We start from the raw sequence: 21,808 nt of genomic DNA, 5'->3' as shown, positions 1-21,808 counted from the left end.
TGATGTCCTTCCTCTGGACGCGCTTAACACTTAACCTGGGGCTGAACTGGGTCTAGCAAGGAGTGCACCTCTTGGGCTCTCCCTAACTTTGTTCAGCAACGACGATATCTGACCGTCCTTTGACAACTAGATTAACATAACTTCCCATAATTCGTTTGAACGGCTTCTCAGTATCTATCAGAACTGTCGCCTGGTACAGCCATGGCTTCCCAATCTCATCAGGAGCCGGACCCGCTGGATGTCTTGCAGAATATGGTCAACGATGTCGTAAGTGTCACCTCCATCCTTATAATGACTTGAACAAATTTCTGACGCTTCGTTACAGCTGGTACATACTGGGAAGGCTCTCAGAGCTTCCCGCAAGGATGCTCAAGGGAGTACGCAGTCTACTCAGTCAACCCTCAAGTCCAAGTTGCCCGAGTCTATTGACGGTTTCCGGGAAGCCTTACACAAGCTCGAGTGGGATATTGTAAGTCACCTCGAGCATCTCCTCAGCGCCTCAAATCTCACATTGTCTTAGATCGATGCCAAGTCTGTTCTCATGCGTGATATCAAGCGTCTACAAGAACAGAAGCAGCAGCAGAGCCAGCAGATTCAGCAAAGTCAACCTACTCCTGTATCCCAACCCCCACGACCTCAACCAGTTGAATCTCAGTCCAAATCTCCCATGGTCATCGACCTTGAATCATCGCCTCCTCCTCCTCCTCCCCCTCAGGATCAGCATATGACAGAGATTAAGACTAACAAACCAGTCGCCCCCTTTCCTGACATGGGCATGGGGCTTCCCGATGTCGGCCAACCTATCAGTGTGCCGAATGATGAGACCAGCTCATCTGTAATTCCAAGTACTGGACCTGAACAACCGATCACGAGGGCAATTTCTCCTGCTGCCCCGGCTTCAGCTCCAGCTGCCACCGCTCCGATGGCTCCTATGCCAATCATGGAGCAAAAGCCTGTGGACAACCAAAACAATGAAGTGACAGACCTTACTGGCGACGGGCCCCATTCAGAACTCAACTTTACAAATATGCAGTTCACGCTGGCTCCGACAAACAACGACTCGCAGAACCCTTCTAATTCTCAGGACCCTTCATTTGACCTTGCAACTTTTGCTCCCCCGGAGGGTAATGATGATATACTAGGTCTGGACGACATCCTGCCCACCAACAACACTTCTCAGACAAATGGCAGCTCACAACTGCCTGCTGGATCTGCCGATAACGCATCCAAGCAAGACCTGCCAATGGATACAGACAATCTGGGAGCCTCACAGGAAATGTCAACCAATAATTATGACTCGGTTTTTGATGACGAGATTTTCGGTGGTCTCGGCACAGGCGACGGTCTCGCCGATGGAACCGACGACATTACTTTTGAATCCCTCATGAACGACCGGGATGATGACAACCTAAACTATGGCGAATTTGATGACACCTTTCTCCTCGAGAATATATAGCGACGCTGTTGCGCACAAAGCCACTCCACACCGAAGATCCAGTGGGTTTTTCGCATACGCATACCGTTGTTGCGCACATCGTCCACGAAACTCGGCCATCTCTATGGGTCTCCGACACTCATTGTTCAGTCACTTATTTGGCTTCATGCCAAGATCACTTTGTCTTGGCCAATACCAAGACGAACTAGGCAAAGCTGCATCGGCAGTTGTCAATATGGCACGATCAAGGTCAATGATAATATTTGTGTTTGAAAAGCTTGGCATCTTCGATTTTCGATTTGACTTTGTTTTTGGCGTTTTGTAATGGTTCAGAATGTATCGGTAGACATGGACAGGTGTTTGGGTTTTGGGTTAAGCTCACGATGGTGTTCTCAATTCAAGAATGTTGGTTGAATATGGAAGGTTTCTACAGGAATGGTGCTAAGTACCACGGATATCATGTTTTATGTACAACAAAATAGGAGGCTTTCGCTAAATGGACAGGCGCTGAGAAACATATACAACTCGTCAAGAAGCTCTCCTCCTCTTTCTTCTATCAAGCAACATATTCGCCATGAACAATGACCAAGAAATACAAAGAGAACAGCACGGCCGCTGGCGCATGACAAAGAAAACTGACAAAGAAAACGTTGATCATCATGATTCATCTTGGGTGCGTTTACACCATTGGGTCTCGTGAGACCGAGATCCCATAAGGTCTGTTTTTGCGCTTAGGTCATGTGGCCGTCGCGGCAGCGCGAGCCTCAAGTTCGCGACGTTTAGCAAGCAAACTCTTGAAAGCGCCAATGCAGCGAACAAGAGCATCTTCATCGTGGGCGCAGAAGCGGTAGCTCTTTTCTTCAGTAATAACCTGAAGGCAATGCTTCTTGCTCTTGCTGAGAGGGTCCAGATCGACAACATTTACGACTGCAGAGAGCGGTAAAATCCACCGAGCTGTGTATTCAGACTCGTCCTTGTAGAGAATGAGGTTACGTGGGCGAAGAACAGCCCACATATCCTTCCACTGGCGCATGCCACGTCGGTGACGCAAGAGGTAGAGCCGGCCTTGCCATATGACACGGTCGGGGTCTTGCTCAACATTGGACACGCTCGTTTGGCTCGCGGATCGGATACCTTGGCCTGGTGGGCGAACCGCTGGGGGTAGCTTGCCAGGTGATTGAACAGCCAAACTATCGTAGGACGAGTCCTGGGGACGGAAAGCTTCATTGTCGGAAAGGTCGGAGTGCGATGCGAACTCCGCACCCGATAGTCCCGAAGACTCTAGTATCGACGACCTTCTCCTACCCCCTGCCGAGGTGACATATCTGGGAGCAGATGATGCCATTGGTTCCGGAGAGCTGGAAAGGAAGCGCTCATGCTCATTTGGTTGGTTGTTGTTGATAGAGACCGACTTGATGCCATTGCTAGGCTGTTGAGAGGCACGTGGGCTAGCAAGGAACATCTCGTCCTCCTCTTCATCAATGCGCGCGTCCCTTCGTATCAAATCCATCCATTCCTGAGCATCTTCGGCGGAATTCGCTTGAAAGTGGTAGTTGCGAGAGGGGGAAAAGAGGCCAAAAACATGCTCGCGCTTATGCTTGGGGTCCTTCAATTCGGCGACGGCTGTAAGCTCGGACAAGTAAAGCTGATGTCGTAGTCGAGACTCGCTCTCGTTTTTGTACAAAGAAAGGGTGTTGGGTCGCAAGACAAGGTAAACAGGCTTCCATTTCTAGAAAGGAGTCAGTACTGGACAAGAGCCGGAAGCCGTGGCATCATGCTTCAAAAAAGGATAAGTGGCGGCGGATGCTAACCTTTGTCTTTTGTGTGCGCTTCTGAACATAGCCGCTCTTCAACACGCGGTCAAAGTCAAAACAACCGTCGTTGTTGACAGGAGAAAAGGCAGCCTCAAGGTGAGATTGGCTGCGAGGACGAGCAGAAACGTCGAGTTTGGTATCAAGAGAGGATGTAGTGACCGGATGCGCGGCCCTTTCAACGAGAGTTCCGGCCATTTTTTACTATGTTTCGGCGAACGGTATCGAATTCGAGAATGATGAGGGTGGTGGTGATGTCACGAACATTGACGGTTCGTGAAGGAGAAGGGGTAGCGTTCGCTTCGAAGAATTGCGCGGCAATGAAATATTCGGACTAGTCGACCGGTACAAGCGTCTGGAGGTTGATAGCAGACAAAAAGTAAAGGCCTCGTTGTAAAATTTGAGAAAACGATGGGCCTCTCGATTGTCGAAAGGCTGGTGTTACAAGCAGGGGTTGGAAACCAGGATATAATGCTTGTAGGAGAGTAGAAGGTCGTGGAAGTCGAGACGATGGGGTTTGCGGGCGTGGAACGTTATGCTGATACGGAGTTTAGGTGGTGAGACTTGAGGAGATGAGTCTGGAACTGGTGGTGGCAGTGAGGTTTGTGGTTGTCGTGTCAGGTTGGATCGGATTGGATGTTGTTGATTGTTGTGATGAAATGCCGGAGTATTTAGCAGTTACAGGGCGCAGGTATGCAGGCAGATACCGCAGATGGTGGAGAAGGATAAAGACAAAGAAAGAAGGACGAGAGATGATGGAATTATGAAAGAGTATAAGGTTTGAATGACGATTGAAAGGTATTTGCGGCTTTCGAAAGGACGGAGACAGAAAGGAGAAGAAAGGGAAGGGTGTTTTGATTTGATCGGCAACGGAGAGGAACGAAGATTGTCGCAGAGTCAAGAGGGGGACGGGATACAGTAACAGGGCACTAACTCAGAGCTAAGCAATAAGCCAAGTCGCAGATCTGCAGACCCGGTACTTTTTCGGTACAAGGCGCAACAAGCGAAACTGCCGCTAAATTGCAGTGACGGCTCAGGTATTTCTAGTTGAGTGCCAAGTATCGGGTGTCCTGCATGTTGAGTTTGCCCGTAGGCGTTTCAGGCGTTTTGAAGAAGCGATGTTGTCGAATCAGTTGGTGTTTCTTGGAGATGCACTGCTCGCGGCCAAAACAATGCGGCGTTAAAGGTTCACTAGGTACCTTTTGTTTTTAACTGATAGAAAAAGAGTTTATAAATAAAGCGGTCAAAGAAGAAGTAAACGTGTTACGGTTCACCTGTTGGTATAGTTACGTATACTACTTTGGACTTGAAAACGGACACCATCAACAGTCAATCAAGACCTTTTCGCATTCGGAATTGGACTTGAACCAAGGAATGAAAGAGGGGTTCACTCTGATTAAGGTTCTTTTACCTGTTGATCCCTCTTCCTCCAGAACGGGATTACATCAGGTGGCGGAAGCAACATGGAGGTCGAGACCCTTGAACAAATACAGTAAACGCGTGCACGCCAAGTTGAGACTTTTAAGCTATCTATCAGTCTTACGTATCGCCTGACGTTACCACCCTCCGTCACCAGCACCAGCACCAGGCAGAGATTGACTATTTGTGAAAGATGACAGTGGGCAGTGTCTCTTTGGTCATCTTGAGTGAATGATCAAATCGATACTGGCTGTGCAAACAAGGCAGCTGAGTTAAACCGTCCGCACATTCCGCAGCCGAAAACGATCACGAAAGTGGCTTATTCCTATTCTGTGACTGAATCTGACGATTTCAGCTCTCGCAACTCTTTTTGTTGGGAGGGGGAGTTTCATGTCTTTTTTCATGTCATGCGTCCATCAGCCCGCATATGCAGCGTTTAGCCAAGAACTGTCATCTCGATTGGTGACAAACTGCTCTGCACTGACTTGATATAAATAAATAATAATAGAGGCCCGGCCCGGTCAGGCCAAGACCACCTGGTCGATCGCTTAATCTGGTACAGGGCGCTTCGACAAGAGTCCATAATATGAGACGATGCCATGCCATGCTATGCTATATCGTAATGCCCAGCGGCTAAGATATTGAGATTCAGAGAATTTTATGCTACGACAATGTCCCCTCCCTGTTTCGCTCCGAGCCGGATAGACGCTTGCTGGTGGAGAATTACAATGGGGGAGGTTTCATGGCGACGAAACACTCGTTGAACGGGCTGTTAATTAATTCAATGCTTCCAAGTGTAACAGGTGAAAGTGAAAAACTGGATTGATAATCAGCTTCAGGTGTTAGAGACGGCAGTATATTCCGTCAAACACTATCGCGATCCATAGACGATGACTCCTTTCTACTATTGAGTCACCGGCGAATGCAGCCATCGACTAAACGCGCTCAATACTTGCCGAATCTGTTTAGTCCATGGAATGAAAATATTCACCTCTTCTCAAGAAAACAAACGCTTTAGTTGATCCTGGTTATAAGTAGTCAATATGAAGCCAATTAATTGTTCGAACCACTGCGATATCTTCAGTGTCCTAGAACACCACTAACACATAATCACCCATAACTCACCACCTGTGGCTGTTTCGCTTCATTACACATCCATTCACCCACTTCGAATCACCATGTCTTTACACGAACAACACAGCATTCCCACAGATACCGAGCAGGAAATTAGGTCCAAAGTAGAGCAAGTCCTCAAAGGAACCACTTTTGCTGTGTCAAGCCTACGAAAGCTCAGTGGTGGTACTGCCAACTTCATGTACCATGCTACTCTCGAGAAGCCATCGACTCAAGACAAATATCAAAATGGCGTCGTGATCAAGCAGGGCGAGGGCTACGTTGCACTTCACCCTGCATTCAAGATTGCAACTTCTCGATGTGTAAGTGCGATATTGAGAGGACTAATCAGCAAGCTGGGCTGACTGACATCATTGCAGGCTATCGAGTATGAGTCTCTTGTTCACCTTGCTGAACTCCCGCCAAAAGAAACGCCATCATGCAGAATATCAACTCCAGAGGCATATTACTTCAACCAGGATAGCAATACTCAAGTCCAAGAATATCTCTCAGAAGCTCTCAGTCTGAAAGACTATGCCCTCAAATACTACGCTGCCCCCACACCCCCAACTCTTAAAGAGCAATGCGAACAGCTCGGCCATGGTCTTGGATCTTGGCTTCGTGCGTTCCACAGCTGGAGCCAAGAACCTAAGCAAGCAGCCCTGCGAGAGACGTTTGCGGGGAACAAGGAGATGCAGGGTCTCAAGAACATGATCAATTACCAACAGCTGCTGCAGGTGGTGGATCGACACCCCGAGATTCTTGGCGATGCAAGGGACGTTTTGCAGGGTGTCAGTGATCTGGCTGCCGGGGAACTTGCAGATGAATCAGCATTGTATCCCATTCATGGTGACTTCTGGACTGGAAAGTGAGTCCTCGTAATAGTGTTGCTTATCATGAGACTGCGGTCAGCTGACTACAAACAGTATCTTACTCCCTGACACTCCTCTGGTAAAAGGCACTCACACTCCCATTCGTATTGTTGACTGGGAGATGGTTCAGATTGGTGTTCGGCCTCTAGATCTCGGCCAGGTCATTGCTGAGCTTTGGCAACTCAAGCTATATAAGGACATTGCTGCAGGGGAGTGGCTCATTCGCGCATTTGCTGATGCCTACGGTGCTGTGAGTGATGACTTTGCTTACCGCACAGTTATCCATGTTGGTGTTCACTTGATCTGCTTTGGATCTCAGACGCCAGGATGGGGCGATGCTGAGCAACAGAAGGACGTGGTCAGAATAGGCAAGGAGATCATAGTCAGAGCCTGGGGTAGAGATCGTGGCTACTTTGTCGGACATGTTCTTGATAGCCTGTTCAGAAACTAGAGGTCCTTCTACAAATACGTGTAAGGAACCAGAGAATCATCAGGCGTATGCATATAAAGGCTCGCTTCATTGGTTGCTACACGTTTGCAGAATGTGACGCCCCTTCAACGGGCAAGACTCCGCGGCAACTGGGGCCGTAACGGGGCTCAGCTGCAGCTGTCTGCGTATATATTTGAAGTATGCCTAATGAGAGTATACGGATAAAGGACGCTTGATTATCTGATATAAGAACCGAGCGATTGGAGAAAACACCACGTACACATCAAGGTCAGCGACAGTGCATGTCTTGCAAGAAGCAATGACTTGAAGGCCAATTTTTAGAAGTCTGCTAGTATTTTCTTCGCACTTACTCAGGATGTTGAATTTTATTTTTTTAGAGGAAATAGAAAGTGCCTACGGAGTAGTCACAGGAAGTATAAGCGGTGCTGGGAGTTGTGTAAGTGAAATGGGTGCCAAGGTTTTGTACTGGATTTGAAGTTCAAGTGCATAGAAGTAAATTTATAATGTATAAAAAATAAAATCAAAACATTGTCATAACTATCTCTGAGTTTGGAACTCAGTTTAACTGCCCACCATGATGTTCCTCTCAGTTTGTGGTAAAGTTGGCTTTCGTGATTGCTTTATGACTGATCGGTTGGAGGCGGCGAAAATTTCGACTTTTCACATTACTCAACTCTACCTTACCACACAGTTGATACCCAACTCACCTATCGACTCATATGAACCTATCTCTCGGCATCTGAAAGAATCTCACTTCAGATAGAAAAACCCTGACACACGAAAACAAACAAAACTGCCCTCAGTTTTCCTTACCTGACTCTCAACAACGGTTACCCTATATAGGTCACCCGAAAACTCAACTCCAACTCCGTTGGTAGTCATCTCCACGCCCGCACCCAACTCAGATGCCTTCCCCGGACACCAGCCGGCCTTGTAAGCGGTGCAAGGCCGAAGACGCCGCTTTCCTCCTGCGGACAGACCCAACATGCCGGTGAGTTATCATCATTCTCTCATGAACCACTTCATCGTTTTGCCCCTCATGCTAATGTGACTCAGTGATTGCTATATCCAATATGTCGCTTATAAACTAAACAAGCGTCTCGGCGCACTTCATAAAAACACTCGCTCTTCAAAGAAGCTCACTACCCGGAGGTACCTGGCTGGCCTGTCTTTTGGACCTTCATCTAGTGTCCTGGCCCAGTTGCTCAGCGAGCAGGCTCGCCACCACTCAGAGAACAAGGCATCTTCACCATTTGAGCCTGTGATTATTCATATCGATACTGAGTTATCACACATCGAGGGAGAATCTCCTGCTAAGCAGCTGCTGGAGGAGTACCGTCGTGTATTGCCAAATGCCATGTTCGAGTGTGTTCCTCTAAAGGACGTCCTCTCTGTGAAGAGCATCGACTGGTCAACTCTACCCCTCGACGCTGTCACACCAGATGATGATGCAAACGCTCGCCTTCAACGACTTTTCAATGCTTTACCCACATTGACCTCACGAACAGATGTTCTCCGTCAGCTTATCCGTCACCTTCTTCTCCAGAAAGCCCAGGAGCACTCATGCTCAGCGCTTCTCCTCGGCCACAGCACAACAGCACTCGCCGCCTTGACACTATCAGAGGTCGCCAACGGTAGAGGCTTTGCAGTTCCGTTACAGGTTGCTGACGGCATGACAACTGTATGCATATACGAGGCAGTCGAGGGCGCCGCCGCCCAGGAGACCGGCCGACTAGAATTCCCGGTCTACTATCCCCTGCGCGAGATCTTTCGCAACGAGCTGGTTCAGTACATCGATCTTGTTCCCTCATTAAAGGGGGTTGTTCCCGTCAACCAAGCAGGTGCCAAGGCCGGAAACAGTGTTGTTTCACACAAGGACCTGAGCATCGAGGAGGTCATGACACGGTACTTTGATAGTGTAGAGGAGGGATATGCTGGAATCGTTGCCAACGTGGTGCGCACAACTACAAAGCTGGACCGAGTTCCTGGAAAGAGCCTCTGCGGAAGCTGCGGAATGTCACTTGATGCCGAGGGAGATTCGCGATGGGCCGGAGAGATAGGCGATGATGCCGGGGACGGGCCGGGGGCAGCCGGTGCAGGCCGGCTATGCTATGGCTGCAAGCGGTCAATTCATGGGTAGATCATCAATTCGTACAAAAATGTGAACACTCATATTGATATATTCTGGTATGTCACAGTATCTATCGTGACTAAAAACTCCTCAAATACGCCACGCCGCCTTTTGATTGCCAAACCCATGACCCAGGCGGTGCCGAATGCTCCTATTGTCCTGCTAGATAATCATATAAATGAGGACTCAAAATATTTCTTTCTTTTTCGTCATATACAAGAGCAGTTTTGCTCATAGATCGATGCTCGCTAATCAATCTGCCGCCCCGTTCATTATTGACCTCTACTAATAATCTCATCATCTTTAAGTCGCCATCTCCAACCTTCCGGGGAGAATGCGATCCTCGATCTTGCGGACCAGCTTATTGGTCTGCTCAGCTAAGCTCAGAGTAAGGATGGTGTGGGGTAGAATTCGGGCAAGATGAGGGAAGAATCCCTTGTACAGAGCAAAGAGACCCTCGGAACGAATGGTTTTGGAGAGACAATCGGCAACGCTGCTGTAAAGATTGCCGTTCTGGTTGTACATACGGGACATGATGGTGTCTGAGACGTGAATGTCAGCCGCCAAACTTAGCTTTGGTTCGGGTGTAAGACTTACCAGGAGGATGCATCACGCAGCATACAACGAAGCCACTGATAGCACTGGAAGCCAAGTGCAGACCGGGGCCCTCTTCCATATCAAAATGACGAACCAGGCGACGCTTAGCGAAGAAGTATGTGGGAAGCTGAACAGAGCTGCCAAAAGCAGTCCTGATCATGGCAGCCTGCACACCACGGTAGAGACCACTGATACCCTCAGTTCCATAGATAGACTTGAAGCCATGCCATGCGCCCCGGTAGTGGTGCTGTGTGCCAACGGGTCGGAACGCCGAGAAACTCTGTAAACGTGTCTTGACAAGGAAGAAGGGGCTTCCGGCGGCGGCGCCGATGACGCCCGAGGCTGCACCGCAGAACATATTGATGCCCAGATTCTGGGCTTTTCCGTCCTTGAGGAAGAAGCTCGCGAGCGCATTGCGCATAGGGTCGTAGAAGCCGAGACGGCAGCCATTGAGAAGGACTTGGTAGATATAGGCCGCACCAATTCCGCGGTAGATATTACGGACACCTTCGTTGCGCACAATGACGCTCACACCATGGATCGGTCCTCTGTAATGGTGAGGTTGGTGGCCCTTGTTCTGAAGCTCGCCTTGCAACTGCATACTGTACACGAAAATTGTCAGTCTCTACTGGGACAACACCGCGTGCCAAAACCTAGAACATACCGAATTTTGACCGTCTCAAAAGGATGTGTTGCAGTAACAGCACCGCAGGCGGCAATGCCGCCAGCAATGAAGGCGCTATTCACGAAGTCAGCACAAGAACTTGGGCGCGAACGAACTCCCATGAATTTAGAGGGTCGCTTCATTGAGCACCAATGGCCAGAAGGCTTACCCAACAGTGGTCGACATGACCCGATCTCTCCAAACGTGAGGAAGCGGCCGACAGTTGCTAGAGCAAGATGCAAGGAGAGATTGGGCGAGGGAAGCAGATCCCTATAGGGGTGAGCTCGGGCGCGAGAGCTGTCCTCTTCAATCGGCGACCCGAAGAAACCGAAATGATGCAGAAGAAACAAAGTTACTTGAGTAAGGTTTATTAAGAAGAAGACTTGGGAACGTGGAAAAGAAGGGTCTCACACCCGTTGCCGTCACCAGCGGCTTCGGACCCTATGGCAGCACGAGAAATTGTCAGCGCTGAGGTACCACCTGCAGCGCAATTACACCAAAAAGGTACAAGCTTTCTACGTAATGAATTAGGGGAACATGGAACCTTCAATGGGGCTCAAGATATATAAATTATTGGGCACTGCTATTTGACTCTACAAGTGTACATTGCGTCTTCTGTCAGCAGCTGACAAAGTTGATAAGCCGCCTTTCATCAAGGTCAGTGATACCTCAGACTGTTCCTAAGGGTATTTCCGGGCCTGCACTATCCGTATAGTACCTCACACGATCACATCCATGTCTCTCTTCGCCGTTTACTACTTTTTCATCTTTTTTGCGCTGGATGCATTTCATATGCCGACGTCGGCGGTCTTTTTTTCGCGGGGACGTCTGCGGGTCCTTGCGTCAGGGCGGCTGGACCGCTGTACATCCCCTGGAAATGGAGGACGATGGTGGGATCTGATTCGCCAGTGTGGTGATTTACTGCTACTGTATGACGCTAGGGCCAAAGGGAGAGACAGGCAGCTAGCTGCTGGGTCGGCGATTCTGTTTGCTCTGAGCGGCTTGTTACGGCTCGAGCGTTTGTATGCCGTCTCCGATTTCAATTATACCGAGTGTTGTCGTTAACTATTGGATTCATATACGCGTGGGGAACAGATACATAGCAATTGAATACCGAGTCTCAAAATCCACTAAAAGAAGCCATAGCGAATGTCGAAGGTACATAGCTATATATAATCTACCTAAGTTACAGAGCCTGTCCTACTGAATGAGAGGATGGTCCCCTGGGCAAGGACCGACTTTATGTTGGCCAACCTTTCGGGGTACGTATCTCGTGGCTTATGGCGCACCCCGCAGAATTACACCCCTCCAGCTAGCTAAGGGAGCTCCATGACAAAAGCTTCCCATCTCCAAAACATGATAGAAGTCGAGTAACCAAGACATCAGGATCAACAAAAACATCCACCACAACTACTTGAATCTTACTATTGTATGAAATATTCAATCATACCATTATCGCGACTAGATTGACCTGGCTCTAGATTGCCTGCGGCCCTTTGCGACTCGTACAATCGACAATCTCTTTCAACACACGCGCCTGGGCTTTGTCCCAGACCTACCACAGTAACCTCTTCGATATTACTCCTTGAGCTATTGCCTCACTTCTCTGTCCATAATGTCCTCAACGCCGATGGATATAGATAGGTCTAATACACCAAATGGCGCATCGCTTAACATCCACCGCACCATTGGCACCACCGCCTCCGTGTCTAATCTGTCCGATGTCATAGGCAGCTTTCGTCCCACCAAGGTATGAAACCTACATAAACTACTGTACGCTTTATTGGTGGGCTAACCGTCTCACTCTGTATGCAGCTCTTCCGACGTGATGATATCAAGGACAGTCGCCCACAGCCTCATGTACTGTCCCTAGACTACGATGACGAAGGCCAACTCGTCATGGCCTCGGCCAGCGACGAGACGATACAGATCTACCACGTCAAAGAGGGCAGACATGACAAGAGCCTAGTCAGTAAAAAATACGGAGTGAAACTGGCCAAATTCACACACACAGCTTCAAGCATAATCTATGCCAGCACAAAACAGAACGGTAACTCATTCAACATGCTGTAAGATGAATTCAATGCTGACCGACTTTTGTCTCTAGACGCTATCCGATATCTTGCCACACATGATAATTCATTCATCAGATACTTTGAAGGTCACGAGGGACCTGTAACTTCACTGGCTGTTCACCCGGGCAGCGACAACTTCATCTCATGCTCACAAGACAACACTGTGCGCCTCTGGGACACACAAACTAAGAACTGTCAAGGTCAACTATTTCTTCGATCACCCTACCTCACCGCATACGACCCGTCTGGAACCGTGTTTGCCGTCGCCTGTACGAGTAGCGGCACAGTATTACTCTACGATGCGCGAAACTATGACAAGGCTCCTTTTGCGACGGTTGATATTGTCGAACAGTGCAGGAAGGTAGATTCACAATGCCTCAACAAGGGATGGACAAAACTTGAATTCTCGAATGATGGAAAGTCGTTACTTGTTGGGACTCGTGGTAATGGCCACTTCCTCCTGGACGCTTTCGAAGGCACACTGAAAGCATATCTTCAAAAGCCAAACGGCGGGACTCGACGATTGGCTGTAGGAGAAACAGCATCGGGTGGTAGCTCATCGTCAGATTGGTCAAACATAGAGAGCAGTGGCGAGTGCTGTTTCGCTCCCGATGGGCGTTATGTTCTAAGTGGCTCCAAGAAGGATGTCCTGGTCTGGGATACTATGGCGGCTCCCAACGATAAAAAAGTTCTGGAACCGAGCTGGACACTGCCTGATAAGAGAGAGGCAGCTGTCCTAGCCTTCAACCCCCGGTACAACTTCTTCGCTACGGCTGACCAGGAGCTGTTGTTCTGGCTGCCCGATCCTCATGCCTGAGTCGTGCAAACGAGAAGACGCTGAGTAGTTAAAATGGTTGGAGTAAATAATAGATACCCTTGCATTATGGTAGATCATGACAATGTCGGAGATAGTGGATCAAATAGATTTAAGGAGAATGAAGGTTACACAAGAACTGCCTATCCAGCGATGGGCTAACCAGAAAAGCGTTCACTTATAGTATGATTTCTAATTTGTTTGGGTGCATTGTTCATGTAATTGTTCCCTTCGCTGAAAATACTCAGAGGCTGATACGGCCTCGGGAATGATCGAGTTTATGATGATGCAACACAAACTTAGAGGCATTTATGATAAAGGGGGAAAGAAAAGGAATCGAGGCAGTAATAGTTGATGATTGTACTAAAGTTCTATACTACTCGAGTGCGATTAGTCTCGGAACGGTATCTTCACGGACTTCCACATTTGCCAACTTGGGGCATGCTCCATGCTCTATCAAAACCAGACCAATATCCCCTCTTCCCTTCCTAACGTAATACCACAACGGTGTATGCCCATCAATGACCTTATTAAAGTGTCTTATCTTCCTACAGACAAGTTTGGCTATGTCAACTTCTGTCTTTGCATATAATGGATTGCTCAGTGACGTTATCAGATTCATAATGGGAAGCGCTTCGCCCTGCGCCTGCGAAAGGTCACCTTCTGGCATTGTATCAAAGTCGGCTTCAGCTCCAGCCTCCAGTAAAATTTTAACAATTTCGTGGTTCTGGTTTCGCTTGAGCGCATCTGCTAGCAATAACCGCTTCTGACCTGTCTCGCTGTTGATCGGATTTGGCGAAGCACCCGCTTCTAGAAGAAGCTGGACAGCTTCGACGTATCGCTTGTTTATGGCAAAAAGTAGGGGACTGACGTTTCTTATGGTATTTGCGTATATGTCTGCGTTGGCCTGTTGGACAAGATAACGAATAGTGCTGAAGTGATTGTGACGAGTGTCCAGAGCATTCAGAGCACCCTTGCTCTTGGGCATGTTGGTTTCTTTGCTCCAATCGCAGTCATCCATTGGTCCCCAAGAAACGAGATGGCATAAAGCTGTTTCGTCGGTGTCGTGTGTGGCATCGACGTCCGCTCCTCTGCTGATGAGCAGTTTGGCCTGATGTGTTAGTGAGCTTGTCATGAGATCCCTGAAGGTTACCGACCGACCCGAAGACGTCTGCAACACTTACCACATCTTCATTTAACGCGTATGCCAAAGGAGGTAGCCTCTTCCCATCTGGCGTATTTGGTTTGAGACCATTGTCCAATAGTAATGTGGCGATTGCTGTGTTCCCACGCAGGCAGGCTAGGTGCAAAAGGCCGCTCCGGCTTCCCCAATGCAAATACCCATAGGCCGGGCCTAAAGGACCCATCCTCTGGACGGTCTTGTATCTTAAGGTGTAGAGACGGTCATTTTGGAAAGGCTGGTTAATCTTGTCTTCGACATTTGTGCCGGTCCGCTCTAGAGCTTCCAGGGAGCCTTTTGCTGTTTCGAGGGCACCAAACCAGGTCGCCCATTGAAGAGCTAGGGGCTGTTGATGATCGAGTTTGAGTGAGTCTTTTGCATCTTTGTCGTACAGACGTGGAAGGACAATCGCTTTGAGACTTTTGCAGGCCAGTGCCAAGTAGAGCAGGCCCTTGTAAGGCTCCTTTAGCAAGGAGATCTCATCTGTTATGAGATGCATCATCTCAACAGGCATAGCTAATTCTAAAAGGAAGCAGTTTAGTGATAGATCCAATGAGTCTAGATTTCACAGACTTACCTTCTTAGTACGCCCTCATAATAATTACATCCTGTGCAATACGGTTTTGTTGAAAGCATGGATCCCGTCTCTTTTATTTCGTTGCTCAAGAGGGTAACTTACCATTGAGATGCGCAATCGTTCTTTGTTTGGGCTGATCCATGTGGGCCTGATGGGACCGAATGTGAAGATTTATGTTGATTGAGAAGAACGAAGTGATATTTATTGTGTGGAGGTTGCCTTTTGTATGGCCCAAGGTGAGTAAAGCCCAAATTGCTTGGTGTTGGTTGAGTTGTGAGATGAAGACAAATGATTGGATGGCCAGGGCCTGATTGCTGCCTATGCCTCTGCCTACAGACGGCCTATGCCTGCTGCCCTAGAATACCTTTATTTTATGTTTGTTTTATGGTCTCATTGGCTCATTCATTATTGGGTACGCTCTGAGTCCGAAGCCGTATTTGATAAACCCCTATGCTTCATTCATCAATCTTTCTAGTCAAATTAGGGAGGAATTGGCCTATCGTTCCCTCTTTTTCTTGTACCTAATGCCTGTTTCCCCAGCAAGGCGGTGGATAGCTGTTAATAAGTGCATATTGGATGGAATACCCTTGAGTTGAGGTAATAATAACTTGGTAGTCACAAGTCAACTCAAAATCACTTACTTACCTTATACTTGTGGCTCAGGTTAAGGAAGACTGCGAAGCAGATAGGAAGTTGGTGTAGGCCTAATTCTTAAACAAGCTAGGCTATATAATCTCGAGTCACTAAGATATGTTTAATTGACACGGTTGATATGTACTAAACGCACATCTAGAAGTCTATTGAGAATTAATTAGTATTCACTCTGATGTCTCGCCTTGCCAATCAACTTGTTGCTGAAGGGCATACGTAATGACTCTATGTGTGGCAATCATGCTTGGCTGAGTCTGTGTAATATCACGATGATGCGTCTCTGATATTAAAACAGTCTCACTTATATGATATCAAAACATGAAATTTATCTCAGGCACTACATGAGGAATTTCAAGACTAAGTAAATGGCATTTGACTGTTGTACCGTGGTGTTGTGGCGCTCAGCCGCTCCGGCCCCTCATTGAGCCCCACCAAAGAATATCCCACCTTCTAAATCCAACCTCATTCAACTCTCCACTTCAAGACCGCGAACGACATTGCATCTACAAGCGTCCTGTTGGGACTCTTATGGCCATTGATAATCAAATACACGATCAGACTTCTCAGGGTATATTTATTTGCAGGCGGACGCAGAAGCACAGCTGGGCCCACGATCATTCTTAAGCCGAAACGGACCAGCACACGACATCACCTTCAGCATCACGACAGACAATATAATACAACTCTCGACGACATGGTGTATCTCAAGACAAGCCAGGAATGGCTCGACCAGTCCATGGCTCTCCTAGAGGCCCGTCCTGCCACCGTGCGTCCACGCGCCGACCACTCAACCTCAAGCTAACCACAACACCATAGACTCTCATTACCACAACATACAAGCTCAAACCTGGCCCTACGCGACCCGATGCAGACGGCGACACACCCGTCACCAAGCCCCCACGCGGCGCTCTCGTCCTCAAGGCCTACGATCCCATTGGCGGCGCAACCATCAAGTACCGCACCACGAAGGCGCAGGAGGTTACTCGTTTGATACATGCTTCTCTAGGTCGGCTAGGAAGGAGTATGGCTGCGGTGCCGGATGTGCCTGAAGTGACAATGGTAGATGGCGATGGTGCAACTCCTGCGGAGGAGTCACAAGCTGCTACGCCGACACCGCAGGCGGCACAAGGGGGTGGAGGTGGAAAGAAGAAGAAGAAGGGCAAGAAATAAGATATCCGAGCTCGATGAGTTGTTTTGAGTGCTTCTGGTAGATTCAATGTATATTTGTGGATATGAGGATTGATGACCATGGAATGAAGCTTGCAGCAGATATGACATTTGAAAAGAGCAGCATTGTTAAATGCAGTCTTCATTCGAGAGATGCCACTTTGTAGACTTCTTACGTTCTCAAATCCCTCTTCACTACACGAAACCAAGAGCCAGGCGAGTCTACAAAGTCCAGTATCAATAGCTTCAACCATGAGTAGAGGACTAAGGGAAGACAAACATGAAAGTACCTTGCTCAAAGTCACAGGCAACGATCAAAGAGTATACTAATCTAATCAATTCATCTCTATCTAGGAGAGTGGTAAAGTAATATCGTCATCCATAAATACGATTAAGCCGTCAATGCTATTTTCATCCACCCTGAGTCCAGATCCCCTAACGCCGTGTCGATCCGTGCAAATTCAGCTTCCGGATCCAAAGTATGATTGCGACCTTGCCAACCCGTAGTATTAACCAAGCATCGTCGTCCCGAGGCCCCATTCAGATGTACAAACAAGAAGTAAAACAGGGTATATGTTCACATGTGCGCGTGCCAATGAGCAACTGCCCAGGCCGAAGGAAAGAGAAACGACAAGGCGAGACGCTTAGAAATCCTCATCAAAGGTGAAGTCACCGCCGTTCTCACCCTTGGGGGACTCGTCCTCCTCAGTCTTCTTAGTGGCACTGTGGAGGACACCGGCCTTCTGGTAGTCGGCAACACGCTTCTCGAAGAAGTTGGTCTTGCCACCAAGGGAGATGTTCTCCATGAAGTCGAAGGGGTTGGTGGCCTTGTAAACCTTCTCGTTGCCAAGCGCGACAAGGAGACGATCAGCGACGAACTCAATGTACTGCTTCATGAGGTCAGAGTTCATGCCGAGAAGGGCACAGGGAAGAGCCTCAGTGAGGAACTCCTGCTCAATGGTGACAGCGTCAGTAATGATATCCTGGATCATCTGCTTGCTGGCACGACCCTTGAGGTGGGAGTGGAGGAGGCAGGCAAAGTCAGTGTGAAGACCCTCATCACGAGAGATGAGCTCGTTGGAGAAGGTCAGACCGGGCATGAGACCACGCTTCTTGAGCCAGAAGATAGAGGCGAAGGCACCACTGAAGAAGATACCCTCAACAGCAGCGAAGGCAACGAGACGCTGGGCAAAGGAGGAGTCCTTATCCTGGATCCATCGGATGGCCCAGTCGGCCTTCTTTCGGATGCAGGGAATGGTCTCAATGGCGTTAAAGAGGTAGGTTCGCTGGGCGGGCTCCTTGATGTAGGTGTCAATGAGCAGGGAGTAGGTCTCGGAGTGGATGTTCTCCATCATGATCTGGAAGCCGTAGAAGCAACGAGCCTCGGGGATCTGGACCTCGCCACTGAATCGCTCGACGAGGTTCTCGTTGACAATACCATCAGAGGCAGCGAAGAAAGCAAGGATGTGAGAGACGAAGAACTGCTCATCGGCAGTCAGGCGGTTGTTCCAGTCGTGGAGATCCTTGGAAAGATCAATCTCCTCAGCAGTCCAGAAGGAAGCCTCAGCCTTCTTGTACATTTGCCAAATCTATCATGGTCTGTTAGCATGGGTCGCGTGTGGGGTGACCACTTTACGCGTCAAAACGCGTCACATACCTCATGGTACTTGATGGGAAAGAGAACGAAACGTTGGGGGTTCTCCTGAAGGAGAGGCTCATCGGCCTCCTCAGACTTGATGCCAGGAGCAACAGCGGCCTTGATCTCCTCCTTCTTGGGCTCTTCGACAATCTTTGTCTTGAGGTCGGTGGTATCGAGGGACTTGTTCAAAGGCTCGTTCTCCTTGTTGGCGGCGCCGAAGTCGAGCTTCTTGACTGGAGACTCCATGTTGAAGTTCTCAATGGCGGAAGCAGCCTATGGTGAGCGTGTTAGCAATGAATTGGCTTTGGTGGGTATGTGCAGCTGCGTGCACTTGGGACGTCACATACCTGCTTCGAAGGAGTGATTTGCGCAGCCATTGTATTGTGAGTGTGAGTGTCTGAGGGAGAGAAGTAGAATTAGGTTGATCAGAGCAATACGGAAACAAGACAAAGGCTTTGTATATGCGTGAAGCTCTTGAGGTTGAGGTATTGTGGGTTGCGGTGGTGATGGTCTGGTCCAAAGTAAAGAATGGGATGAAGGCGATGGGCTTTTGTATAAGTCTTGATGCGCTGTCACGTGGAGCTAAAGCGCGTCAGGTCGCGCTGGGCAATACAAATAGCGGGCCATTTTAAAGTACTTTTACTGCGTCAGGGCAGGGGTGCCGCTGCGCGTCACTGGGTGAACCAGGGGCTTTTCGGCGCCATTCGGACTGCTACTGGCAGCACCCAAGGCGCTAGTGCTGGAGCTGGTACCATGAGAACATCCAGCCACCAGGATGAATCAAGCAAGTGAGACGCGTAGATTCGCGTTTTAGGCAGATTCACGTTCTTCTTTGGTATGGTTCAAGTGCTGTACTTCGTGTTTCTCTCAATTGCTCCACTGTCCTTGCACGGTACCTGCTTTATTGCAGGGAGTGATGATTCAGACTTTGTCAGGATTAACGTCATGGGCATCTTTTATCAATCAGCACACTTTGGCGTGAAGATCCGTTCATGAGGTGGCCTCCCTTGTTCACGTCGTTGGGCCAATGTATGCGAAATGGGCTGTGGCCAGGGCATGATAGTGGTGCGAGGCGGGACAGAACTCATGAGACTAAGGTACCTATGCCAGGTGGGAGAAGTCATGATGAGGTCCTACCGTGCACCGAGATCAGATTCATGCAGAAATGATGGCCATTGAACCTTTTCTGCAACTGCTACAAGCGCCATTGAACTGCTACGAACTTTCCCCGTAACTCAACTTCACTCCCAGGGTGAGAAACGCGTTCCTGGGGTTACACCGCGTTCCGGCCTGGGCCCTGAAGCTGACGTGATAGGCTCAGGGATGGAACGCCTCCTACGAGCTCCCTTTTGCTATCCGCAGTCCCCAAAGTTGCAACTAAATTCAGATCAGCTTGGACCAGGCCAAGGTGAGACCGTATTCAAATTGAAACCCCTTAGAGTCCTAGATCGGAGGCTTCAAGATTATTGTTCATCTCTGTCACGGTTCCACTCGAGTCAGTTGCTTGGTCAATGAAAATGCCAAGTAAAGTTATCAGATCTTATTCTCTATTTTAATTCGAGGATTACAACCCACGCACGACTGCAACCCACTTTATCAATCAATAAGTGTCATGGCGCCTCATAGATTCGTAAGGTAAGGTAGGTGTCCATACTGAACATCATTCATAGACAACACGACAATGAAACGCGTCTCCATCTTCCGATCATACAAGCATTACCAAATATCCTCACCCCATCATAATAATCCTGACTCATAGGGGCCCGCCCTTCCGTCAGCGTGGTCGGTCTATTTCCTTTCTCTTCATTTCCCTCGCCGTCCACGTAAATCCGAGTTGCCGACTTTAGCGTCGGTCTCTATCTCGTCGCTGTGATCTTTGACTTCGGGACCCACGCTCAGCTTCACCTGTTTCAATATCGTGTGGTTGAGCTCTGCTGCGACCAAAGAATCCGCGGCTCTCGCGGACTCGTGCCGGTTCCGGCTCGATGGGACGATCATCACGGCGGCGATCTCGGCTGCGACTGCGGCTGTGTCGACGACGCTCCGACATGGAGGGATTTCGCGATGGTGGGTTTGACACATACTCTGGTGGATCCTGGGCCTGAAGTCGATCAAATTGTTCAGGATCGCTGGGGTCAATGGCTGGCACTGGCAATCCGCTCTTCTTCAAGTTCTTGCGTCCTTCCTCACGCAAGTGTTGCTCAAGAAGTGCAGCATTGCGAGTATTGGCTTTGAAAGCCGCGTCGGCTATGTCTCCAACAAAGGGCACAATTCCAACGACAAAGTCGATGATGATATTGAACATCATCCTGGACTTGACAGAGGTTGGCAGCCCACCATCGATCTTCATGCAGGTCCTCATAACCAAAAGGGCAAGCAACATATCCAAAACGTCACCAATTCTATAAAGTCCATGTTAGCTTCGATGGAAACCCAATTTGGGATTGGAGATCAAACTTACGCAGGGATAAATCCCAAAACGCTACCCCAGCCAAATCGGATGCCGCAGCAACTGAAAAGAGCCAGGTCGAGACGGTAAGCTCGGCGCTTGACCTTGGTCAAGACTTTGCCATCATTTTCGGAAATGCCTGGAGGAAGAGCCTTCTTTCGCTTTTTAACTTTGCCAGTAGGCGTTCCATCTAGGCGAGTAGCTGGGACATGCTCAAAGTAGGGATCCTGTGAATGACGCGTTAGTTTGCCGGGTCTAAACAATAGGTTGAGTCGATGCTTTCATACCTCAGTTCCAAATTTGTTCTGGACAGTCTCTCCCAAGATCTTCTTGGTGACGAGCTTTGCGACAAGTGATGCCATGTTTTATAGCAAGAGCAGTACTTCGCTTAAATAAGTCGTTGTGCGACCCGGGACGAGGTCGTTGGTCTTCTTAATATTGCTGAAGCGACGAGCTTGGCAGAGGCGGGAGTATGATCAAAGACAAGACCACTCCACTAACAAGAATGTATGTCACTGCTTGAAATTCCGAGACGAAGATTGGACGAGCCAAGACAATGAGAGGGTGCTTCTCTTATTAAATAAGGGGAGGACAAGGTCCTGAAAGAATGACCACTCTTTGCGCTTGTAGTGACTTTCCTGTGCGGCTGGTCGGTCAATTACTTGTTTTCAAGTATTTATGATGTCCATGGTGAGGGAGCCCAGTCGGTGCTGTGACCGATGATGTAATATTGGCGGCCCCTGCAGTCTAGAAGCATTCATAC

At 48.8% G+C, this 21,808-nt stretch overlaps 10 protein-coding genes across 20 annotated transcripts; 5 read left to right on the top strand and 5 right to left on the bottom strand.

Annotated features, from left to right (window-relative positions):
• Positions 1–68: 68 nt before the first annotated feature.
• On the top strand, positions 69–1,456 carry FOIG_07945 (uncharacterized protein; the record flags this gene model as incomplete). Its single annotated transcript, XM_031207730.1, has 3 exons — positions 69–267; positions 326–469; positions 521–1,456. The coding sequence occupies exons 1-3, from the start codon at positions 202–204 to the stop codon at positions 1,454–1,456; spliced, it is 1,146 nt and encodes a 381-aa protein (XP_031063263.1). The 5' UTR covers positions 69–201.
• Positions 1,457–1,671: 215 nt separating this feature from the next.
• Positions 1,672–4,838, bottom strand: FOIG_07944 (uncharacterized protein). Of its 3 annotated transcripts, none has more exons than XM_031207728.1 (3): positions 4,546–4,802; positions 3,247–4,458; positions 1,672–3,164 (listed from the first exon to the last, which is right to left on the bottom strand). In XM_031207728.1, exons 2-3 carry the CDS (start codon positions 3,442–3,444, stop codon positions 2,172–2,174), a joined length of 1,191 nt encoding a protein of 396 aa, XP_031063261.1. In that variant the 5' UTR covers positions 3,445–4,458; positions 4,546–4,802; the 3' UTR covers positions 1,672–2,171. The 3 variants fall into 3 exon arrangements, with proteins under 3 accessions (XP_031063261.1, XP_031063260.1, XP_031063262.1); XM_031207729.1 differs by having other exon boundaries at positions 1,806–3,164; positions 3,247–3,784; positions 4,181–4,738; XM_031207727.1 differs by having other exon boundaries at positions 3,247–4,838.
• A 478-nt stretch (positions 4,839–5,316) lies between these two features.
• Positions 5,317–7,455, top strand: FOIG_07943 (uncharacterized protein). The gene is made up of 3 exons (XM_031207726.1): positions 5,317–6,101; positions 6,159–6,646; positions 6,705–7,455. Exons 1-3 carry the CDS (start codon positions 5,844–5,846, stop codon positions 7,099–7,101), a joined length of 1,143 nt encoding a protein of 380 aa, XP_031063259.1. The 5' UTR covers positions 5,317–5,843; the 3' UTR covers positions 7,102–7,455.
• A 309-nt stretch (positions 7,456–7,764) lies between these two features.
• On the top strand, positions 7,765–9,852 carry FOIG_07942 (uncharacterized protein). Its single transcript, XM_031207725.1, has 2 exons — positions 7,765–8,092; positions 8,158–9,852. The coding sequence occupies exons 1-2, from the start codon at positions 8,007–8,009 to the stop codon at positions 9,239–9,241; spliced, it is 1,170 nt and encodes a 389-aa protein (XP_031063258.1). The 5' UTR covers positions 7,765–8,006; the 3' UTR covers positions 9,242–9,852.
• On the bottom strand, positions 8,155–11,265 carry FOIG_07941 (solute carrier family 25, member 46). Of its 2 annotated transcripts, XM_031207723.1 has the most exons (4): positions 10,663–11,265; positions 10,494–10,568; positions 9,830–10,431; positions 8,155–9,774 (listed from the first exon to the last, which is right to left on the bottom strand). In XM_031207723.1, exons 1-4 carry the CDS (start codon positions 10,677–10,679, stop codon positions 9,536–9,538), a joined length of 933 nt encoding a protein of 310 aa, XP_031063256.1. In that variant the 5' UTR covers positions 10,680–11,265; the 3' UTR covers positions 8,155–9,535. The 2 variants fall into 2 exon arrangements, with proteins under 2 accessions (XP_031063256.1, XP_031063257.1); XM_031207724.1 differs by having other exon boundaries at positions 8,155–10,431.
• Positions 11,266–11,605: 340 nt separating this feature from the next.
• On the top strand, positions 11,606–13,578 carry FOIG_07940 (uncharacterized protein). 3 transcript variants are annotated; one of them, XM_031207722.1, is made up of 5 exons: positions 11,606–11,755; positions 11,880–11,922; positions 11,975–12,243; positions 12,309–12,543; positions 12,601–13,578. In XM_031207722.1, the coding sequence occupies exons 3-5, from the start codon at positions 12,109–12,111 to the stop codon at positions 13,383–13,385; spliced, it is 1,155 nt and encodes a 384-aa protein (XP_031063255.1). In that variant the 5' UTR covers positions 11,606–11,755; positions 11,880–11,922; positions 11,975–12,108; the 3' UTR covers positions 13,386–13,578. The 3 variants fall into 3 exon arrangements, with proteins under 3 accessions (XP_031063255.1, XP_031063254.1, XP_031063253.1); XM_031207721.1 differs by having other exon boundaries at positions 11,606–11,922; XM_031207720.1 differs by having other exon boundaries at positions 11,606–12,243.
• A 140-nt stretch (positions 13,579–13,718) lies between these two features.
• FOIG_07939 (uncharacterized protein) lies at positions 13,719–15,439 on the bottom strand (the record flags this gene model as incomplete). 4 transcript variants are annotated; one of them, XM_031207718.1, is made up of 3 exons in its annotated part: positions 15,140–15,439; positions 14,540–15,084; positions 13,719–14,493 (listed from the first exon to the last, which is right to left on the bottom strand). In XM_031207718.1, exons 2-3 carry the CDS (start codon positions 15,074–15,076, stop codon positions 13,759–13,761), a joined length of 1,272 nt encoding a protein of 423 aa, XP_031063251.1. In that variant the 5' UTR covers positions 15,077–15,084; positions 15,140–15,439. The 4 variants fall into 4 exon arrangements, with proteins under 4 accessions (XP_031063251.1, XP_031063252.1, XP_031063250.1 ...); XM_031207719.1 differs by having other exon boundaries at positions 14,567–15,084; XM_031207717.1 differs by having other exon boundaries at positions 14,567–15,078; positions 15,242–15,439.
• Positions 15,440–16,239: 800 nt separating this feature from the next.
• Positions 16,240–17,335, top strand: FOIG_07938 (uncharacterized protein). Of its 2 annotated transcripts, none has more exons than XM_031207714.1 (2): positions 16,240–16,556; positions 16,607–17,335. In XM_031207714.1, the coding sequence occupies exons 1-2, from the start codon at positions 16,485–16,487 to the stop codon at positions 16,958–16,960; spliced, it is 426 nt and encodes a 141-aa protein (XP_031063247.1). In that variant the 5' UTR covers positions 16,240–16,484; the 3' UTR covers positions 16,961–17,335. The 2 variants fall into 2 exon arrangements, with proteins under 2 accessions (XP_031063247.1, XP_031063248.1); XM_031207715.1 differs by having other exon boundaries at positions 16,255–16,541; positions 16,607–16,970.
• On the bottom strand, positions 17,240–19,342 carry FOIG_07937 (ribonucleoside-diphosphate reductase subunit M2). 2 transcript variants are annotated; one of them, XM_031207712.1, is made up of 3 exons: positions 18,944–19,342; positions 18,615–18,869; positions 17,240–18,546 (listed from the first exon to the last, which is right to left on the bottom strand). In XM_031207712.1, the coding sequence occupies exons 1-3, from the start codon at positions 18,971–18,973 to the stop codon at positions 17,602–17,604; spliced, it is 1,230 nt and encodes a 409-aa protein (XP_031063245.1). In that variant the 5' UTR covers positions 18,974–19,342; the 3' UTR covers positions 17,240–17,601. The 2 variants fall into 2 exon arrangements, with proteins under 2 accessions (XP_031063245.1, XP_031063246.1); XM_031207713.1 differs by having other exon boundaries at positions 17,240–18,869.
• A 772-nt stretch (positions 19,343–20,114) lies between these two features.
• On the bottom strand, positions 20,115–21,786 carry FOIG_07936 (uncharacterized protein). The gene is made up of 3 exons (XM_031207711.1): positions 21,333–21,786; positions 21,058–21,272; positions 20,115–20,998 (listed from the first exon to the last, which is right to left on the bottom strand). The coding sequence occupies exons 1-3, from the start codon at positions 21,405–21,407 to the stop codon at positions 20,440–20,442; spliced, it is 849 nt and encodes a 282-aa protein (XP_031063244.1). The 5' UTR covers positions 21,408–21,786; the 3' UTR covers positions 20,115–20,439.
• Between the last annotated feature and the right edge of the window lie 22 nt (positions 21,787–21,808).

Source organism: Fusarium odoratissimum (assembly GCF_000260195.1).
Source record: "Fusarium odoratissimum NRRL 54006 unplaced genomic scaffold supercont1.11, whole genome shotgun sequence".
NCBI lineage: Eukaryota > Fungi > Ascomycota > Sordariomycetes > Hypocreales > Nectriaceae > Fusarium > Fusarium odoratissimum.
Note: the sequence above shows the minus strand (reverse complement) of the source record. Positions and strands in the feature narration are given on the sequence as shown.

What these genes read in the sequence shown, in the direction of transcription:
- FOIG_07944 (XM_031207727.1), bottom strand. Translation starts at nt 3,444, where the DNA reads ATGGCCGGAACTCTCGTTGAAAGGGCCGCGCATCCGGTCACTACATCC. An exon ending in AGCGCACACAAAAGACAAAG is followed by an intron (nt 3,165 to 3,246) that starts GTTAGCATCCGC and finishes ACTCCTTTCTAG; the next exon opens with AAATGGAAGCCTGTTTACCT.
- FOIG_07943 (XM_031207726.1), top strand. Translation starts at nt 5,844, where the DNA reads ATGTCTTTACACGAACAACACAGCATTCCCACAGATACCGAGCAGGAA. An exon ending in AGATTGCAACTTCTCGATGT is followed by an intron (nt 6,102 to 6,158) that starts GTAAGTGCGATA and finishes ACATCATTGCAG; the next exon opens with GCTATCGAGTATGAGTCTCT. An exon ending in GGTGACTTCTGGACTGGAAA is followed by an intron (nt 6,647 to 6,704) that starts GTGAGTCCTCGT and finishes GACTACAAACAG; the next exon opens with TATCTTACTCCCTGACACTC.
- FOIG_07942 (XM_031207725.1), top strand. Translation starts at nt 8,007, where the DNA reads ATGCCTTCCCCGGACACCAGCCGGCCTTGTAAGCGGTGCAAGGCCGAA. An exon ending in CGGACAGACCCAACATGCCG is followed by an intron (nt 8,093 to 8,157) that starts GTGAGTTATCAT and finishes AATGTGACTCAG; the next exon opens with TGATTGCTATATCCAATATG.
- FOIG_07941 (XM_031207723.1), bottom strand. An exon ending in TTTGAGACGGTCAAAATTCG is followed by an intron (nt 10,432 to 10,493) that starts GTATGTTCTAGG and finishes TTTCGTGTACAG; the next exon opens with TATGCAGTTGCAAGGCGAGC. An exon ending in CTGCGTGATGCATCCTCCTG is followed by an intron (nt 9,775 to 9,829) that starts GTAAGTCTTACA and finishes TTCACGTCTCAG; the next exon opens with ACACCATCATGTCCCGTATG.
- FOIG_07940 (XM_031207722.1), top strand. Translation starts at nt 12,109, where the DNA reads ATGTCCTCAACGCCGATGGATATAGATAGGTCTAATACACCAAATGGC. An exon ending in GCAGCTTTCGTCCCACCAAG is followed by an intron (nt 12,244 to 12,308) that starts GTATGAAACCTA and finishes CTCTGTATGCAG; the next exon opens with CTCTTCCGACGTGATGATAT. An exon ending in TGCCAGCACAAAACAGAACG is followed by an intron (nt 12,544 to 12,600) that starts GTAACTCATTCA and finishes TTTTGTCTCTAG; the next exon opens with ACGCTATCCGATATCTTGCC.
- FOIG_07938 (XM_031207714.1), top strand. Translation starts at nt 16,485, where the DNA reads ATGGTGTATCTCAAGACAAGCCAGGAATGGCTCGACCAGTCCATGGCT. An exon ending in TAGAGGCCCGTCCTGCCACC is followed by an intron (nt 16,557 to 16,606) that starts GTGCGTCCACGC and finishes ACAACACCATAG; the next exon opens with ACTCTCATTACCACAACATA.
- FOIG_07937 (XM_031207712.1), bottom strand. Translation starts at nt 18,973, where the DNA reads ATGGCTGCGCAAATCACTCCTTCGAAGCAG. An exon ending in AAATCACTCCTTCGAAGCAG is followed by an intron (nt 18,870 to 18,943) that starts GTATGTGACGTC and finishes CGCTCACCATAG; the next exon opens with GCTGCTTCCGCCATTGAGAA. An exon ending in TTCCCATCAAGTACCATGAG is followed by an intron (nt 18,547 to 18,614) that starts GTATGTGACGCG and finishes AGACCATGATAG; the next exon opens with ATTTGGCAAATGTACAAGAA.
- FOIG_07936 (XM_031207711.1), bottom strand. Translation starts at nt 21,407, where the DNA reads ATGGCATCACTTGTCGCAAAGCTCGTCACCAAGAAGATCTTGGGAGAG. An exon ending in AGAACAAATTTGGAACTGAG is followed by an intron (nt 21,273 to 21,332) that starts GTATGAAAGCAT and finishes CGTCATTCACAG; the next exon opens with GATCCCTACTTTGAGCATGT. An exon ending in GTTTTGGGATTTATCCCTGC is followed by an intron (nt 20,999 to 21,057) that starts GTAAGTTTGATC and finishes TGGACTTTATAG; the next exon opens with AATTGGTGACGTTTTGGATA.